This window comes from Chlamydotis macqueenii, chromosome 1, assembly GCF_036417535.1.
Source record: "Chlamydotis macqueenii isolate bChlMac1 chromosome 1, bChlMac1.mat, whole genome shotgun sequence".
Classification (NCBI taxonomy): domain Eukaryota; kingdom Metazoa; phylum Chordata; class Aves; order Otidiformes; family Otididae; genus Chlamydotis; species Chlamydotis macqueenii.
The window spans coordinates 52,635,260-52,654,902 of record NC_141556.1 but is presented as its reverse complement, the minus strand read 5'-3'; the positions used below and the strand labels follow the sequence as shown (position 1 = coordinate 52,654,902).

The following is a 19,643-nucleotide window of genomic DNA, read 5'->3' as shown; positions in this document are numbered from 1 at the left end:
CGCAGTCTTTGTTGGGCTCTTGATATGCCACCTAGGAGGTCTGTAACCTCTCAGGTCCTCACACCAACCATGGGAATTTCCAAACCCGTTCAAAGTCAGGACTGGGTTTGAGGAGACATCACCCTGGCTTGAAAGGTGACGAAGTGTTGCTGCAGCGTTAGGATAGCGTCCTGCTGAGGTAGAAGCCTTGTTCTTAGATGTCTGTCTGCCGGGGGACTTTTTAAGCTTCCTGGCCCTGGAAATGGAGAGGAGGTGTAACTCTCTGCAGATGGCTAGGAATATGTGTAGGATGGCTCACGAATGCCTGTTGCTCTTTCAGTAGAGCGTGGATGAAAGTGTGTGGGGGGGTGTGTTTTTACAGAATGCATTTCCTTCCCTTCTGTATATAGCACTGCAAAGCAACTGGAAGAATATGGGCGCTGCAAAAGGACGGGAGATTGTTCTGCGGGAGGCACAGAAGGCGCAGCAGTACTTGACAGCTCTTGCTCTGGGAAGCCTGCTGAATTTCCCTTGGGCGCACCTGCACTGGCCACAGCAGGTAGGATCCTTCACCATGAAGGAGGTGATGACGACAATGCACTGTGGCCTGCAGGAGAACGCGTAAACGCTGACTGGAATGCAGGGGTGGAGAGATGTGGAAAGGCAGATTGAAATAGCAGCTAACAGCAGCAACGTGCTTCTTACACCCTCTCTAGGAGTCTTGCCAGCAGCAGGAGCACAGCAGGAGGAACAGTTTGATTCCCCTTCTGATTATGAGGTACCTTCTCTGAAGGGAAGGCAGTGGGGCCCCACTGGCCTCCCTTGCTTTTGGTCTCATTTCCCTCTGCTTCAGCTTCCTCCGCACGCTCCGAACCGGGACCTTGCCATGCTGTGCTGGTTTTCACGCCCGTCTTAATTTACACAGTCAGATGATGAAGGTCCAAGTATTCGGCCAACCATTGTCATGGTTACAGCGGATGTCCACCACGGAGCCCGCTGGGAGCCAGTTGCAGAGGAGCCCGGCAATGGTAATTTCCTGATGGACTAATGGTTACCTTTGTAAGCTTCTCTGGACTGAAGCGGACAGGGAAAAGCAGAGTGAAATAAGCACTCACAGCAGCATCGCGTTTCTTTCCTCTTTCGTAGGTGACTTGCCAGCGGCGGGAACAGAACAAGAGGAAGATGAGGATTCCTCTTTTGATTCTGGGGTAGAATCCTAGACCCAGAATCATTGTGGTGGGAAAAGTCCCTGAAGATCATTGAGTCTAACCACAAATGTTACACTGCCATGCCCACCCCTAAACCGTGTCCCTAAGTACCACATCTATGCATCTTCTGAACACCTCCGGGGACGGTGACTCAACCACTTCCCTGGCCAGCCTGTTCCAGTGCTCCATAAGCCTTCCAGCAATGAAAGCTTTCCTAAGAACCCAGCTAAACCTCCCCTGGCCCATCTTGAGGCCATTTCCTATGCTGCTATCAAATCCCTCTTGGGCAAAGAGAGCGACGCCCACCTCACCACCACCTCTTGCAGTGAGGGGCCCAAAACTAAACCCAGTGTTCAAGGTGTGGCCTCCCAAGTGCCGAGTCCAAAGGGACAATCACTTCCCTAGCCCCGCTGCCCACACTGTTTCTCATACAAGCCAGGATGCTGTTGGCCTCCTTGGCCAGCTGGCCACACTGCTGCCTCATATTCAGGCACCCGTCAAACAACACATGCGCATTACCGGGCGATACACATGCGGGCGGTGGGAGGGGGGTTACGAGGGGGGGGGTGGGTTGGGGGGATAGGGCTAGATTTCTCGGAACCAGCTCTCCATTCACGTTTTGCAAGACAACAGGAGTTGCCTTGCAAAATAACGGGAAGCCATTGCTCGGGTGGTGGTTTGCTGTTTCAACAATGTTCAGACAAATGTTTGACACAGTCTTTTACACCACCCCGTGGCTCAACATTGTTGCCTCAGAGACGGAGTTCCATGGTGGCATAAATGATAGAGGAAAGGAGAAAGAAAATAATAAAAAAGAGAAGAAGAATAAAAGAAAGAAAAAAGATATATGCAATTCTGAACATTATTGTTTATCATTTAGTGTACAAAGAGATATAAATGCTAGATACTTCGATTTAATTAACAATATCTTATCTAAGTAAATTACAAAACCAGAACATTAACATATCAACATTTATCTTACAACTAAAAATTTGTCCCAGGCCAAGTTTGAGGCTTATGGCTCTGGGGGATCAGAAGAAGCAAGTAATTGTTTACAAGGACAATCATAAGATAAACAAAGATAAACCACCAAAACTATAGCAATGCACAACATCATAAACGCCTCAAGATAAAGCACCATCAAAATGTTAAGCATTTTGTTCACTTCTGCAACCATTTCTTTTCTTTGGCAAAACAGTTCAGTTTTTGCTTTTTGGTGAGGCTGGCGACCAAGTCCTCGTGGAGCTTGTGGCTGTGGAATTCTGGCCCACCGGAACGGGGGTCTGGATACACAGCAGGAAAATGGATTTCCCTGCCTCCAACTCAGAGCACAGTCAATAAACAATGACACTATAAATTTGCTGTCAATTTTATATCACCCCGTGGACCCATGGTGGTTCCAAAAAGAAAAAAAAAAACCACAAACCAAAAGAAAACAAACAAAAAAAACCCCCAACCAAACAAAATCTCATATCTTTCCATCGTCTAGCGATGTTGAGACATTAATTAACCTTTTCAGTCTCTATCACCACCCTGTGGCTCAGCATCGCTCACCAAGGTTGAAGGGGGAAAAAAAAGAAGAGGGAAGGGGGGGTGAAGGGACTTAGTTATGCTTATAATATACGTATGGCCACAAAATGGGTTTCTATTGTTGTATGATACGTTGAGGGGTTTCTTCATTTTTAATATCGACCACCCCAAGGTAACATACCTTAATCCAGGTCACATATAGCAATTTGTGGATATGATGTTCACAGATCCAATGATGTCAAATAACCTATTCAAAATCATACATATAACACAAATAAAGATTAATAGATTAACCATGACTATAGTAATCATCAAAACCATAGATTTAAATATCAATAATATTTTTCCCACCCCGTGAGTCCCAATATTTTCCTAAAAAAAAAAGTTTTAGGTAGGTTTCCAGGTTTGCCTTCAAAGTTATATGATTCTAACAGTTACGTGTTTGGTTTGCCGTACAAACCTGATATGTTTAACCCCATCAGGTGAAGTCACAGTGGCCGCTTGCATGCGAGTCACCACGCTTTGGATTAATTGAATTAGGCACAGTATAATACAAGGCGGGGGGCGGGGGGGGCTGTTTCTGCTTGTTTAGAAGGAAGAAGTTTTTTCGACAAAGTCAAAATTCCACATTGCTCCGCCTCACTCTGCATCAGTGCGGTGATTTGTGCTCCTGTGTCAATTAAAAAGGTTACTGTTTTTTTTCTGTGGCCCTATAGCCACTGTAATCAACAAATCCCCTTTCACATTTAAGGTGAGTTGTTTTATAAACATCCACCCTCCGTTTCCCCCCCCACCTTCGGGGAACGGAGGAACTAGTTTCCCATCACCCTCTTTTCTGCATCAGTTTCTTCCCCAAGGTCTATCCATGGTGGGGCACTAGGGGTTGTTCCAAAATTGACTTTTTGCCCCGATCCTGTTTGTACAAGTTTCTCTAATTTCTGTGTTGGAAGCCCATCCATTACATCTCGGGGAATACCTGTCTGGAGTCCCGGTTGCTGCCATTCCTGACGGCCGAGGGGTCTCCCTCTCCCAGGATCAGTAAGTCAGACCGACTTAAAATCGTGACTTCTCTTGACCAGTGCTGGCCAGCCTTCACCTTTTTCTGTGGCTCTTACAGCTCTGGTTTCAGTGTTTTGCCCGAATCCACCAACAGGACCGTATGTCCTCCCAAAATTTATGAGTTCTTGGGCTACTTCTCCCCATGTCCACACTTTCCTCCCTGTCCTTCTATGATCAGGGGTCACTGTTCCCTCCAGAGCACCGGTAAGTCTGTCTGCCACAGGGGTACTTTGTATCTTCCCCTGTAGCTGGATCCCAATGGGTTTCAGGGAATCAGGAAGTCCTCAGATTAGAGGAGTCATCTGTTCGGGATCCACAGGCATCATCATTGGAGAGCCCTGGTTAGGTTTGAGCTCTCTACCATACATCATTTGCAAACAAGCAGCCTTCTGCACACTCTCCACCAGTTGACCCACTGTGCCCATGATGGCTAGGGGGTCTCCCCTCTCCAAAGGGTTCAGCCCCCCAGCCCAATATGCTGCCCTCTGTGTCAAAGACCATGGGGCCCGATAATTGCCGGTAGTTAAAAATACACCTGGACACCAATATCCTACCGCTTCCTTTTCTGACAACAAGATTCCACCCCCCCCAACAACGACACTCTCCAGACATCCTCTGTGTCCGATTCCTTTGAAGTCCTTGCAAAATCCTTCCTTAATTTTGCCAACTCAGTTGCTGTAAACGGAACCTCTTTAGTAACAACTTGGGGATGGTTATCGGTTTCTCCCTCATACACATATTCAGTTTTAACTAGGGGATACATGTGAGGGGGGTTCTCTACAATTTCTTTTGCTTTTTGCAAGTCCCCCTGAGGGTAGATTTGCCTGATTCCCTTATCTTCTAACTTCAACTCCACCTCTCCACACGAGTCATTTTCTCTCCACAATTCTTCTGCGGGGATCTCATCACAAACATTTGCACATTTGCAAGCACCCATCTCACCAAAGAGGGGTTATTTCGTCCTGAGAGGGCCGCACCACAATTTTAACCACAATTCCCCCCCCACACACTCCCAGGAGGGCACACCTTTCAAATTTCACAAAAGGGGGGGGCCCACACCATAATTTTACCACAATTCCCCCCCAACATACACTCTCAGGAGGACACACCTTTCAAATTTCTCACGAAAGCACTTATGTCACAAAAGAGGAGTTATTTCGTCCTGAGAGGGCTGCACCACAATTTTTTTTTACCACAATTCCCCCTCCACACTCTCAGGAGGACACACCTTTCAAATTTCACAAAAGGGGCTTGTCTTTTGCCCAATTCTATCACTGTCCTTCTCCGGCTCTTTTCCTCGCAGACAAACAGAACCGCGGATCCGGACTTTGCACTCGCTTTGTACCAACGTAGGTCTCAGTCATACACACACACACACTAGAATTTCTAATAAAGCAACTGGACACTTTCTGTTTCTCCGAGAATCCTGCCGACTACGCCAATTAAATAATGTCACGTTCCGATTTCGGACGAGAGGAAGGCACCCTTGCGTTCTAGCCGACCTCAGACGAGTCTGGGAGGCTAGGGGCGGCTGGACCGACCTCTCACACACCGGAGCGTGGTTTTGTTCGTATTCTCGAGAACAGAATTAAGACTCAAAACGGAGTCAAGTGCCGGGTAACTTTATTAACCCGATAAGAAGTTTGTAAATGGAAGAGAAAGGAGAGAAAGGAAGGAAAGAGGGAAAAGAGTTTCAGTTGTAATAGCTACCGCCACAGAGCTGCGGCGTCCTGACAGTCCAGTTCGCTTGATGGGGGAACGATCCGGCCGGTGTTGGCCGTCTCGATGTCGGTTCCGTGGATGTGTGTTCCGGCGAATGTGTATTCTGTTGAATGAAGTGAAGAGTAGTGAAGTGTAGAAGTGTCGAAGTCTCGAAGAAAGTGTCTAAGTCTAAGTCTAGAAGTCTAGAAGAACCTTCTCTAGACTGAAGTGGACAGGGAAAAGCAGAGTGAAAAGCTTCTGACGTCCTTTGTAGGTGCCTTGCCAGCAGTGAAAGCAGAACAAGAGGAAAATGAGGACTCTTCTTTTGATTTCGAGGAAGAGTCATAGAACCAGAATCACTGTGGTGGGAAAAGTCCCTGAAGATCATCGAGTCCAATCGTAAACCTTACTCTACCATGCCCACCCCTAAACCGTGTCCCTAAGCACCACATCCACGCATCTTCTGAACACCTCCGGAGATGATGATTCAACCACTTCCCTGGCCAGCCTGTTCCAGTGCTCCATAAGCCTTCCAGCAAATAAAGTTTTCCTAAGATCCCAGCTAAACCTCCCCTGGTCCAACTTGAGGCCATTTCCTATGCTGCTGTCACATCCCTCTTGGGCAAAGAGAGCGATGCCAACTTCACTACCACTTCCGGTCAGGTAGTTGTAGAGCGAGAAGGTCTCCCCTCGGCCTCCCTTTCTCCTGACTAAACAACCCCACTTCCCTGCAGCGCTGCTCACAGGACTTGTCCTCCAGACCCTTCACCACCTTCCTTGCTCTTCTGTACACAAACTACAGCACCGCAATGTCTTTCTTCGAGTGAGGGGCCCAAAACTAAACCCAGTGTTCAAGGTGTGGCCTCCCAAGTGCCGAGTCCAAAGGGACAATCACTTCGCTAGCCCCGCTGCCCACACTGTTTCTCATACAAGCCAGGATGCTGTCGGCCTCCTTGGCCAGCTGGCCACACTGCCGCCTCATATTCAGGCACCCGTCAAACAACACCCCCACATCCCTTTCCACCAGGCAGCTTTGCAGCCACTCTTCCCTATCTAAGAAGGACTCCCTGGGGTCTCCCTGGCCTCCCTTGCTTTTGGTCTCATTTCTCTCTACTGCTGCCTCCGCCACATGCTCCAAACTGGGACCTTGCCATGCCGCTGCTGCAGGCAAGCTCCTCAGTTTGGACTGGGATGAAGGAGGTCAAGCTAATGACTCGGCTCTCCTACCAGCTGTCCTTTGAGCTGGACTTGTAGTACAGGATTGAAGCAGTAAAGCTTCCCACCAGTTATGATCCTCTGAAATCCTACCAGGCTGGCACTGTGAGGATTGCTGTTTTTCCTCCACATAGGTCTCTTCTCCACATCCAGTCCGTGTCAAGCGGTTGCCCATGGGGTATACAGCCTAGACGCTTTGCTCCCTCTGTCTACTTCCTCTCTGTCTCTTGGGCAGGTGTTCTTCAGTTCCTTTTGAAAGCCCTGCTCCACAGAGATGCCTAACACGCTGCTTCTGTTTGCCGTTCTCCTTCGTTCCGTCACCTGATACAACATTATGGGTGTTGGCTGAAGCAAGAGCTTTGCAAGTGGAAGTGGGTTCGGGATGAGTCTGTGGCAGTTTTTACGCATGTCTTTTAATCTACACAGTCGGATGCTGAAGGTCCAAAAACTGGGCCAACAACCATGGTGCTTCCTGATGCAGTCCACTATGGAGCCCGCTGGGAGCCAGTTGCAGAGGAGCCCAGCAATGGTAATTTCCTGGTGGACTAATGGTTACCTTTGTAAGCTTCTCTGGACTGAAGCGGACAGGGAAAAGCAGAGTGAAATAAGCACTCACAGCAGCATCGCGCTTCTTTCCTCTTTCGTAGGTGCCTTGCCAGCGGCGGGAGCAGAACAAGAGGAAGATGAGGACTCCTCTTTTGATTCTGAGGTAGAATCCTAGAACCAGAATCATTGTGGTGGGAAAAGTCCCTGAAGATCATTGAGTCCAACCGCAAATGTTACACTGCCATGCCCACCCCTAAACCGTGTCCCTAAGCACCACATCTATGCATCTTCTGAACACCTCCGGGGACGGTGACTCAACCACTTCCCTGGCCAGCCTGTTCCAGTGCTCCATAAGCCTTCCAGCAATGAAGGCTTTCCTAAGATCCCAGCTAAACCTCCCCTGGCCCAACTTGAGGCCATTTCCTGTGCTGCTATCAAATCCCTCTTGGGCAAAGAGAGCGACGCCCACCTCGCCACCACCTCTTGCAGTGAGGGGCCCAAAACTAAACCCAGTGTTCAAGGTGTGGCCTCCCAAGTGCCGAGTCCAAAGGGACAATCACTTCCCTAGCCCTGCTGCCCAGACTATTCCTCATACAAGCCAGGATGCTGTTGGCCTCCTTGGCCAGCACATAGGTCTCTTCTCCACATCCAGTCAGTGTCAAGCGGTTGCCCATGGGGCATACAGCCTAGACATTTTGCTCCATCTGTCTACTCCTCTACCTCTCTATCTTGGGCAGGTGTACCTTGGCCCATTTTGAAAGCCCTGCTCAATAGAGACGCCTAACACAGTGGCCCTGATAGCCCTGTATGCAGTCCATTGCAGAGGAATGTGGCAATGGTAATTTCCTATTGGGACTAAGTGTAAGCTTCTGTAAGCTTCTCTGGAGTGAAGCCGATAGGGAAAAGCAGAGTGAAAGAGGCACGCTTCGTACCTCTTCTTTGTGTGTCTTGCCAGAAGCAGAAGCTCTGCAAGAGGAAGATTTTGACTCCTCTTCTGAGAATGAGTTACTTTCTCTTCCACAGGTAATGCAGAAGTAACGCTTCTGTAGCCCCAGTGCTGAAATGCGCTGTGATGCTGTCGTGTTGCTGGGGATTCCTTTCCTCCCTCTCGGTCTTTCTCTGTTCTTGTTCGCTCAGATTTCTGCACCGGGCAGAGAAGAGCTTCAGCTAAAGAAGGATGCTTCAACTCAGGCAGATTGTCGAGGCTACAGACAGGTGACTGTTAAAGGCCGATCTCCGTACAGAGAGCTTTTCTTCGTACTGAGTTCATTTTCAAGTGCTGCTAGGAGGACTTTAGTGATTCTGGACCTGAAGTGTATTTTGGACCTCCTCTTGTTCGCGTTGTGAAGCAGAAGAGCTGCATAAAGAGAGAAAACTCTTCGGTGACACATCGGTGACACATCTGCTGTATTTTAATCCAAAGCCTTGCCCAACACAGGAGCGATATGAATATTTTAAAAATGGAGCAAATATGCCTTTTGAAGAGCAGCTCTGCAGGCCACCCCAGAGCTGGATGCAGTACTCTAGGTGGGGTCTCATGACAGCAGAGTAGAAGGGGAGAACCACCTCCCTCAGCCTCCAGGCCACCCTGAAGACCGATCTAGTGACATCATCCCATGAGTTAAAGCATCCCTCACGTTGTCATCTTCTTACTGATCTCTCCGTGCTCAGGGAATACCATTTCTTTAGACGTGGGTCAGGCAGCTGCAGCAGGAGCTTACCAACGCTTTCAGAAAGAACTCCCTGGCAGAAGCTTCACTCAAAGCTAAGAAGCGCTACAGCAGCCACCTGAAAACTGCAGCTGCAGAAGCAACTGGACAGGTCTAAAGCTAAGGTATGGACAAAGCCCGTCTCTTGGCTCTTGGCAGGGGCCCCGGCCTTTCTGGGAGCAAACCAGAGTGGGGAACTGATCCATTCCTGGGGGTCTGGTGTAACCCAGGCTGGTTCAGCACACGCCTAGCTGTGATGAGGGGGCTGGGAGGGAACAGCACCGCTGCCTTTGGTGCCTGGCTGTTTGCACCGCTGGAAGCAACAGCGGAGGGCTGCGCTAAGGTGGCCTTAGTACCCTGGGCACCTTTGCAACAGGAGTAGCTTGAGAAACATGTAAGCGACTCGCCTTGTTTTAGAAGCGCGGCGCCTACGATTAGAAAGGCCACTAACCGTGAAGTGGCTCTGTCCTTAAATGGACAAGGGTGTGTGTATTCCTTTCAGAGAGCTGCTTCTCAAGTTTCATGGAGCACATGTATTTGCTTCTCTGGGGTTTGGCGAAGCAGAGTGTGTGCTGATGGAGAAAGAGTAGGCATACTGGAGTGCTGTGGCGGTGCTTTCTTGTATTCCCTCATGACATCATCATTGTTATGGAGTTGAAAAGTCACTTCAGGAGCAGAAGGAGCTTCTAACTGGGTTGGAGTAGCCAACAAGGGGCTGCAAAGTGTTTGGAGCCCTTGAGAGAGGAGGACAAGGAGTGTTGGGGCAGCATTTAGGAAGCACTGTAGGAAATCAATGTAGATGTAGGACAGGGGCCCCTGTGTAGAAGGTCAAGAAGTAACATGGCTTTTGGCAGTTGACGTGAAAGTCAAAGCAGTCCACTCCTTTTTATCAAAGCTAAGCTGGCTACTGAGGATTCTTGTTGCGGTCTGACAGCGGCAGGAATTGAAAGAACGGCGTATCTGGACTGAGTGTTATGCCGAGTCCCTGAAGGACGCCACAAAGAATAAGGAGAGGGAGCTAACCACTTCCAGGAACATGCAGGGCCTTCTGACCTCGCCTTGTGGAACTGCGGGTGTCCAAGAGCTGGAAGAACGCAGGCAACGATAAGGAACCAACACAGTGGAGCAAGGCTTCGCTTTCTGCCATTGTGTGAAAACAACAGGACTCTCTTCTTGCGCCGCAGCGAGACAATACTACACAATTTTCAAAGATGATTTTGGCTTAGATGAGGTCCTTTCACATTCCTCTTTTGGGATTTGTGCTCTGGTGGACTTCCGTCATAAGTCCTGTACTTCCTTTTCAGGCTCCAAGTTGGAAAGGCCAGGCTGGAAGCCACAGTCCGGCAACAAGCCAAGACCATTGAAGCCCTTCAGAAAGAGCTGCCAGCCTCTGCCTCAGGAAGCTTGTCGGAGCCTTCCCTCTTCATGGGCTACAGAGCCTAGCTCCATAATCCTGTGAGGAATTTGTAAGATGAGGTTTTCCTGAAAAGCCTAGGAGAGGTCAGTTCCTCTGTTCTACTGAGTAGAGGCTGCTCTGAAAGTCCTGCTGGCCCATTCCCCAGCTTTCCGGCTTTGAGAGTTGTCCCATTATGCTATCACAAATCCTACTTCATGCCGTCTTTGTTAGGGGGTTGACAATAATGCACCGGCTTAAGTATTGTCTGCTTTAGACCAGTTGTGAGGTTGAGACCTCAGGCAGCACTTCAGACAGTCATGCAGTACCAGGGATTTGGTACCTTCAGTTGCAGATCTGTGGTTGAGAGTTCCAAGAGGAGACTGGACTTGGGAGAGTCGTGTTACCTTCTTTGTGGAGAACACTGTCTGCACCTTCTGCATAAGGATCCTGTTCCTGTGCTCCTCGTGTGATGTATCTTTTCTATTTTGAAAATGTCAGAGTGAAAGCAAGAAAGTGAAGCAGGCGGTCAAGTTGAAATGCCAGTCAGAAGCACTTCTGGACGAAATGCGGAGAAGGAACACTGTGCTGGAGGAAGAACATAGCAGGCATGGCTTTTTAGTGCTTTAAAGAAATGTCACGTTGAGTAGAAGTCAAGCTTTACTGAACTCTGATGTAAAAGCACGTACGTAACGGTCTGTGAGCAAATTCAAGCCCCGCATTCGATCTTGCACAGTGCTCCTGTGCATGAGCCTATGGTTTTAAAAAGCTTCAAAAGGCCTTGCAAATGCAGACTGCCTGCAGTTCCCCTGGGAGGGAAGCGAGTCTTTTCTTCCTCCATCCAGGTAGACTTTGGGCCCTCCAAGTGATGCTGGAGGGCTGGCTCTTCTCAGTAATTCCTGGCCTGTCGAGCACCTTACAGATGAAGCAGGCCGTGACTGTGCTGCTTACATAAGAGTACGTGAGAAAGGCCAACTTGCTTTGCTTCATGCTTTCCTTACTAATTTGCCATGCAGGCTGAAGAGGCTTCTGGAGAGATATCAGACAATTCTGATGAAGTATGCTGGGAGAAAGAGAGAGCCTCAGCTCAGTTTCCAGGGCAGAGGTGAAGAAAGAGCTGTTCTGAGGTGGCCAACAAAGTTGGTAAACTAAGAAGAAAGGTGAGCTCTGGGTTGTTTGGTGGAGCTGAGGTGATTATTTTTCTCTGCTGGAACCTGTATGATTCTTCCCCTATACTTTTTCTCCATGTTGCTCATTATCTGTTGGCTGTATGTTGCAATTGATTGGCTTCTCTTGATGCTCCTGCTGTTGATGTAGCAGTAGTAGATGATGATGTTGATGGACACAGATGTAGTTAGCATGATGAATAAAAGACATGGGCCAGGAGTCCCAGCAGGGCTACTAAGGTCAATGGCATGAGACTAGCATGGTGGGTCACAGCCAAATAGAGCTGTCTAAAAGAGATACGGGAGAAAGAGCTGGACAAGGAATAAGGCAAAAACCGCAAGAAGCTGATCCGTATCTCTGTGTAACACAATCTTCCAGGTGTGTCTGTTGCCCATGGGCTGGAACTTTGTTGTTGACATGTATGAGTGACTGGTTCTCGTTATCTGGGTCTGTGCATTAGTGCTGTACTTTCAGGATCCACTTTCCAGTGCTGCCTTTGGCCCAGCCTGCTGTAAAGCTAACACACAGCCTTCTCTTTTCCTGCCCTTCCCCAGTCGCAGCTGAACCTCCAATGCAGTTGGTGAGGAGAAGCTGCTGGAGCAGAGGAAGTGCCAGTGCCCGAAAACAGAGTGCTCACGGGAAGATGAACGAAGCCTGGAAACCTTTGCCTTCCACCTTGTGCAACCACTGCCCTGCATCTAATGCCAAGTGTTCTGTTGCAGCTTGGTATTTAATTAACTGTGTCATCTAGTACGTGTCTTAGTTCTGCTGCCCAATTGCAGCGCTCCAGGCCTAGCGGGTTTGGATGAGGAGAGTCCTGCTTTTGAAGGCTCGTTCAGGCTCTCTTCCCATGCAGGCCCTTGGCACGTCTCTCTCTGCCCTCGCTCTGAATGAAAATCAGTCCTGCAGACGTCTCCGAGAGGGAGCACGCGTCTGTGTCCTTTTCCTCTGCAGAGGCTTGAACCATGATTGTGCTCAGAGCAGGGACTAGCACTGAGCTACTGGTAATCATCAGTTACCAGACTCTTGCTGCCTTTTCAGAGCAATCCTCCTAGTGCTCAGGGCAGAAGGTGCTGGGTGAGCTTCTGGTAGCCAGGGAAGCTTTGCAGATTGCACAGAGATCCGATGGATTTGGAGCTCGCCAAGGGGAAGGGTGTGAAGGAGTGGGCACAAGCTGGAGCAGGCGGAATCCCTCCTCAACCTAAGGAAAAACCTTTTCTTTTCTGAGGGTGGTGGGAGAGCGGTGCCAGGAAGCAGGGTGCTGTGCTGCTCCCTCGGGGACGGGGAGCCAAAGGGGCTCCCATGGCAGCAGGGCAGGGCCCAGCCTCGGCCTATCCGAGAGAGGGGAGCAGGGTTGGGCCAGGGCGGGCAGCCAGGGCAGCAGACAGCCCAGAGGGACAAACAAGTGCCTGCAGAGGCAGCAGCTCTGCGGGCAAGCCAGGAATTCAGGCCAGGCCGGGCTGGGGTTCAGACCCACGGGTGGCAAGCAGGGTCAGACACAGCCCAGTGATGGCCAAGCAAGGCCGCGGGGAGGCCAAGGGCAGGCCGGGAAGACAGCCTGTGGGCTGGGGCCTGCACCAGTGTTGACGCGGAAGTCACGGACACTGCACACGACCAATATGATCAAGGAAATGCCGCTTTATTGTTGATACATCCCGGTTAATATAGCCCTTCTAATTCCCTATCATGCACAAGCTCTTTACTAATTGGCTAACTAGATCATGCACGCGCTCTTAGCTAAAATATGATTCGTTAAGTCTCTTTGTTCATGTGCACGGTCCTCTCCACCTGCATCCTGCTTCACGTTCTGCTTTCAGTCACGTACACCAGCCTTTCCTCCTCCTTTCAAGGTTGCTTCATCATTTTCTCACAGACGGCCTCCGCGATGTCCTTGAAGCCTGCTGCTCACAAACATAACAACTCCTTTTGGTCTGGATTGTTCGCTAAGTGTCCTTGATTCTCCAGATATCCAACACACCAGCGTGGTCCGCGGCCAGGCACAGGCACAGCTGAGACAGAGCTGGAGCCAGCGACGCCATGACAGAGCTCAGGCAGGGCCTGGAGGCTTCTGCCTATGCCTCAGTGAGCATCTTGGGCCTATGGGCTGGAGGCCCAGGGGCCTGGGGTGGGGCTGGACACCCTGGCTCAGCCTGCTGGTGGCTTATTTGTGCCACAGAGAGGTTGTGGAGTCTCCATGCCTGGAGATGCTCCAAACTGGACGTGGCCCTGCACCACCTGCCCTGGCTGACTCTGCTTGGAGCAGGGCGTGGACAGACTAGATGGATGAGATGAGGTCCCTTCCAGCCTCAAGGATGCTGTGCTTTCAAGGCCCAAATATCTCCAGTGACACGGAAGTTTCACGCTGCAGGCACTGTTTTATTGGGCTAGACGTCCTGCCCGCTCTAATGCGCGTGTCTGACCTGAGCTGTAACCGTAGTCTTCCTTGGGCTACATGCAACAGACAAAACAACTGCAGACTATCCAGCGTCTCCAGGCACAAGGATGGCAACAGCCTTCTCGGACACCAAGTCATCTTGTGATGTGTGTTGCCGCCAGTGAAGAATGGCCATAGAGTTAGCCAGGCAAATCTTGATTTCCAAGCCCAGGTCATGAGGAAAGAGTCTTTGGGGACTTCTCGAACTCCCCAGCCAGCAGGTCCTCATCTCTTCTGCACACCTTCAGGAAAGCTGCTGAGAAAGTGCCCTAGAGGCATTGGTGTGCCACCCTCTGGGTGGCTGGGCCAAGCCATGCAGTGCCACCACTCTGGAAATGAGGGCTACAGCAGAAAGAAATGAGTCTCCCTCTCTCCCTCAGCTGAAACAGTTTCCCTAGGTAGTTCCCTTTGCTGCTGCAGAAATGCTTTTGTCAGTGCAATGCAGAAGGCAGCATGAGGGAAGCCACAAGCAACTAAGAGGGACAGCTTCGTAAACCACTGACAACAATTATGCCATAGCCTCAGGCAGAGCGAGAGCACCCCTGTGACACTGGTTGCTCACCAGGCAACACCAGCTGTATCATAGCTCTGCAGGGTCAACTCGCCAGAGTTGTTCTAGTCTCTCATTGGGCTTTCCGCTAAGAGCTTGCCAAGCTGACATTCAGATGCATTTTTATACTTTTGGGACTTCTGTTTCCCACAGCGCAGTTTGAGACCTGCAAGTGGAGAAGAACCATCATGCTTCAGGTCTGGCTGGGCTGCAGTGGAAGCTGACAGCTATGGAGGTCCACGTGGCCCAGACCCCACCTCTGCAAACACAAGCAGGTAGCTAGCTAGGCATTGCAACTTTGACAAGACACTCTTTCACAAATACACAAAGTGCACTTGGCAAAACCAGACTGACATAATGCTCCACCTCCTCTCCAGGCAAACACCCTTCACACTCGTGAGTTAACAGATGTCCTGGCTCTAAAACCAAAACGGCCTTTGGAGGACACCAAAGGTGTCTTCAAACAGTAAACCGCACCCATTCTTCGCATACTTGAGAAGGAGAGCTCTGCCAAGGAACACTGCTGCAAAGTCCCAAGAAAGGGACCTTTACAGGTCCCTTCTAACCCTAACTATTCTATGATTCCCAAGGCAGCAGCAAGCTCCGTGGTGATGTGTAAGCGGAAGAAATCTGGCTGCTCAGCAGTCCACTCAAAGACTCCTGAGCGCAGCACTTGCCCTGATTTTGCTGCGGGGCAGGGGGAGACAGCTCCAGTGACAAGACAGCATGAGGCAGGACCAGACTGGCTCTGGCCCTCGCTCCTCCTCCTCTCCACCATCAGGTAGCTGCTAGGCATTAGGTAGCTTCCGAACTCCCACACAAGCAGTTCAAAAGGTCTGACTCAGGATCTCTTCTCTAGCTGGTAGCAGGTGGCACAAGGGAACAATACATCCAAACAAACGCCAATATTTTTGGTTTGCATGTCTTGCACTGGTTCTCCCCAGAGAGCGAGTGTCAGTGCCAGAAGCAGCCGGTGGAAGCGCAAGAGTCTTTTCTCCACGCAGGAGACTTTCTTGGCATAGCACTGCCCCAGCCACCCTCTGTGTTCTGCAGCAACAGCTGAACAGAGCACAGGAATCAAGTGCAAGGGAACATTTTCTTTTCTTGCTATCCTGACAACCCCCACAGCTGCTGCCAGTTCTGTCTGTCCTACACACATGGCACTGCTGCCTCCAGCTCAGCACTCGGGCGCATCCGGAGCGAGGGTTATGCCGAGTCCCTGAAGGACGCCACAAAGAATAAGGAGAGGGAGCTAACTGCTTTCAGGAACATGCAGGGCCTTCTGACCTCGCCTTGTGGAACTGCGGGTGTCCAAGAGCTGGAAGAACGCAGGCAACGGTAAGAAACCAACACAGTGGAGCAAGGCTTCGCTTTCTGCCATTGTGTGAAAACAACAGGACTCTCTTCTTGCGCCCCAGCGAGACAATGCTACACAATTTTCAAAGATGCTTTTGGCTTAGATGAGGTCCTTTCACACTCTTCTTCTGAGATTTGTGCTCTGGTGGACTTCCATCATAAGTCCTGTACTTCCTTTTCAGGCTCCAAGTTGGAAAGGCCAGGCTGGAAGCCACAGTCCGGCAACAAGCCAAAACCATTGAAGCCCTTCAGAAAGAGCTGCCAGCCTCTGCCTCAGGAAGCTTGTCGGAGCCTTCCCTGAAACCGTGAACAGGAACGCCTGTGGTGTCATCTGCAGAGCTTTGTACCGTCCCGACTTGAAATTTCCCAGCCGGGCTAATTCGGGTGTTGGTGTCAGTGTAAAGAAGGTGCCTTTGCCCATGGCCAACACGAAGCAAATGAGCCTGGGCAGGGCTCACGTGCTACACGCACCTGGCACTGTGTGCCGAGGAGCTGACGCACGTTTTCCTCGGGATCGCAGGAGCTGAGCCGCCTGGCAGGAGAGCACGCCGGGGGACTGACGCGCGGATCAAACTCTACAACTCGGAGAGCCTTATAAAGCAGGCATGTTTATTCGGCGCCGGGTGCGTGGGGGATCGCTCCTCCAAAAGCACACACACCGACAGAACATTTTACCAAAAATGTATACGGTGCAGGTATACATATTCATAGGATTGCACAATACAGACATACATATGCATGAGCGAGGCGGGGTTATTCAAAAACACTTGCGTAAGCATTTCAGATCTGTGTCTGGTGGTCGTTCACTTCTTCTGGGGTCTTATCTTCCTCCAGATGAACTTCAGTCATTCACCCACGCTCTCCTTTCACTGGGTGATTTCAGCAGTTTCTTAACGACTTCTGACCAACATTGCAGCTCCCGTTATCCTGTCCTTTGCTGGACGTATCAGTCCTCGACAAATACCAGTTTCTGGACAAATACCGGTCCCTGACAAGCTTAAGCGAGTTTCAAGGCAAACAGGATCGTTAGGCGTTGTCCAGCAGACAGCGAGCCTCCTGAATCAAGCAATATGCAGACAGTTACTCCCCTACATCAAGCAGTATTTAGCAGAGAGTTAATTCCCGGTATCAGGACATGTGGCCACGACAGCGCGCGCGCCTCGTCCCGGCGGGGTGCGCGTTCACACCAGCCCCGACGGGGGGGTCACTGCGAGTGAGGGCGAGAGCCAGGCGAGAGACCGCCCGACGTCCCCGCCCGCCCGAGCCAGGCGCTGGCCGCCTCCGGCTCCGCTTTTGGGGACCCGCAGCCCCAGGCTCCGCGGCCACGCCCTGAGGGCAAACGCGGAGCGGGCGAGGCGAGGGCCGCTTCGGCGACTGCCGCAGCCCCCGGCCGCGGGGGCGCCCCGACGCCGCAGGCAGCGTAGACTCCGCAGTCTGCGTACACTTACGGAGCCTCCAGCCAGCCTGTCACCCTGTGACGCCCCCGCCGCGCCCTCTGTGACGCCCCCCGCTGCCGCTGGAAAGCCGCCCCCGGCAGCCGCCGCCGCTCAGTGCTGTCGCCGCCGCGGCGGGACCGGCAGCGCGTCTCGGGCTGGCAGCGTCGGGGGCTGCGAGCCGCGGCCGCCGCTCGGGGCTCCCCTCTCGGCTCTTGTCGCCCTCTCTCCGCCCTCTCCCCGTCCCTTCCCGTCCCGGGGCTCGCCAGAGCCCGCCGGCCGCCTGCTGCGGCTGCTCACGCCGGGCCGGCCCGCGCCCTCGTCCCCGCCGCAGCATGCAGAGCCTCCGCGGACTCTTCAGGAGGGGGCGGCAGCGGCCGCCGTCCGGCAGCGCTCCCGCGCCCGGCGCCGCCGGGGCCTCCGAGCAGCGGCAGAGGGGCCGGGGCGGGCTGCACAGCGCGGCCGCCGACGGCGACCTGGCCCAGCTGCAGCGGCGCTGGTGGCTGAAGAGACTCCGCATCAACGGGCGCGACGCCAACAAGCAGTAAGGGCCGGGCACTGCCCCTAGCAAAGCTTCCACCCACCCCGGCTGCAAGAGCCGGCAAAGCCCAGCGGGGTCGCAAGCGCCCTCGGAGCAGGGCCGGCTCCACAGCGCTGGCCTTGCCGGAGGCCTGCCCAAGCTGGGACCGGAGCCGGCGGGTGCCCCGCTCCGCCCTGCCCTGCCCTGCCCTGCCCTGCCCTGCCCTGCCCTGCCCTGCCCTGCCCGCCTGGTGCCTGTAGTGAATCTTGTGTGCGGCTCAGCAGGCCTTGGGCCAGGCACAGACGGCTCCTTTCCTGTCGCCAGACTGAGTGGCTTGTTTGAGCAGGGCACGGCTTCCCCTTGCTGTTACAGGTCCCATCCCCTGCGTCTCTGGGCACGCCTGGCGCGGGACTGATCCGGGCAAAACCCAGGGCCTTGCGCAGTCTCCGCAGACTTATGCAGCCTCCGTAGACTTCAGGCTGCCAAGACGCGGTCTCCTTTTGCTGGCCTGGGTGGCTGGGCAGTCCTGCTGGAGGCCTTGGCACAAGAGCCTGCTTGGGCAGGTTCAGTGACACAGCTGAGGAAATGCCTCCTGACTCAACTGTCCCCTCTTGGGGACTTCTCCTAGACAGCCCCAGGCTTTGGGTGTGCAACTGCTGCCACCGGCTCTGAACAAGAAAGCGTGCTTTCGGCTTCCTTTTGGCAGCTGAGCTTTGTGGCCCCATGTGGCGAGTTCCACAGCCTGAAACCATGTCTTCAGCTGTCTCCCTGTGACAGCTAACTGAATATCTTTAATTCCTAGGACGCCTCTGCACCTTGCTTGTGCAAACGGCCATGCAGATGTCGTTCGCTTTCTGGTAGGACAGAAGTGCAAGCTAAACCCTCGCGACAACTATAAGAAGTCGCCCCTGATGAAGGTACGTGGAATGTGTTATGCTGTTGTACGTTGGGCTTATCGATTACGCGCTGAGCGATACGTACCTCGCGTGACTCTTTACATAGGTCTGCATAGAATTGTATCCTGTGATTCTACGAAACAGGCAGGTTGTAGTCAGCGGGGATGGGGCATATGTTGCCTGATCTTTGCAGACGCTCGTACTTCCCAGTGTTGGGAAGATGCGGGAGTTCTGACAGAGAGAAACGTAGATGTTGGAAGTTATTCTGCCTTTGTGTCTTGTTTCCAGGCAGTAGAGCACCGGCACAAAGAATGCGCAGCTATTCTGCTGGAGCACGGTGCCAACCCTGACCTCCACTGTGCCAGCGGCAACACTGCCCTTCACCTGGCTACCATCATGTCTAGCAAGTCGCTAGTGGAGCTGTTACTTGAGCACAATGCCCATATCGATGCTAAGGATGATGTAAGCTTGGATTTTGCGTAAGGCTCCTCTTCTCAACACTTGCTTGACTTTTCTCTGTTATTCTAAGGAGATTATATCTCTTTCAGTTCGGGTACACTCCGCTTGCTGTTGCGATCACGAGGCGCTGTCAGGAGATGATTGAGTTGCTTCTTCAAAAAGGAGCTGACGTGCACGCTCAAGATAAGCATGAAAGGTGAAGGCTTTGTCAAAAGTGCACACGGGACTCCTTAGCATTGTTCAGGCTGGACTGATGGGAGGCATCGGAATGAGCTTTGCAAAAGAACCTGGAGCTGCGCAGAAGGAGCTCCTTCTGCGTGACTTGTGAAAGCAGGCCCGCGCCCGGCGGCTCTCTCACCTCAGGGGACGATTGCCGCACTGAGGACTGCAAGAAAGCGTTGGCTGTGGTGCCGCCGACGCACATGCACAGACTCCCCTGTCTGCTCTGGGCAGGTGGTTGGCCTGGAGACCTCCTGCGGTCCCAGCAT

General features: G+C 52.1%; 1 protein-coding gene across 1 annotated transcript; it reads left to right on the top strand.

The window, feature by feature from the left end:
• The first annotated feature begins 17,615 nt into the window (after positions 1-17,615).
• LOC147602038 (uncharacterized) lies at positions 17,616-19,355 on the top strand. The gene is made up of 4 exons (XM_086742359.1): positions 17,616-17,824; positions 18,603-18,717; positions 18,985-19,158; positions 19,245-19,355. The coding sequence occupies exons 1-4, from the start codon at positions 17,616-17,618 to the stop codon at positions 19,353-19,355; spliced, it is 609 nt and encodes a 202-aa protein (XP_086598485.1).
• The last annotated feature ends 288 nt before the right edge of the window (positions 19,356-19,643 follow it).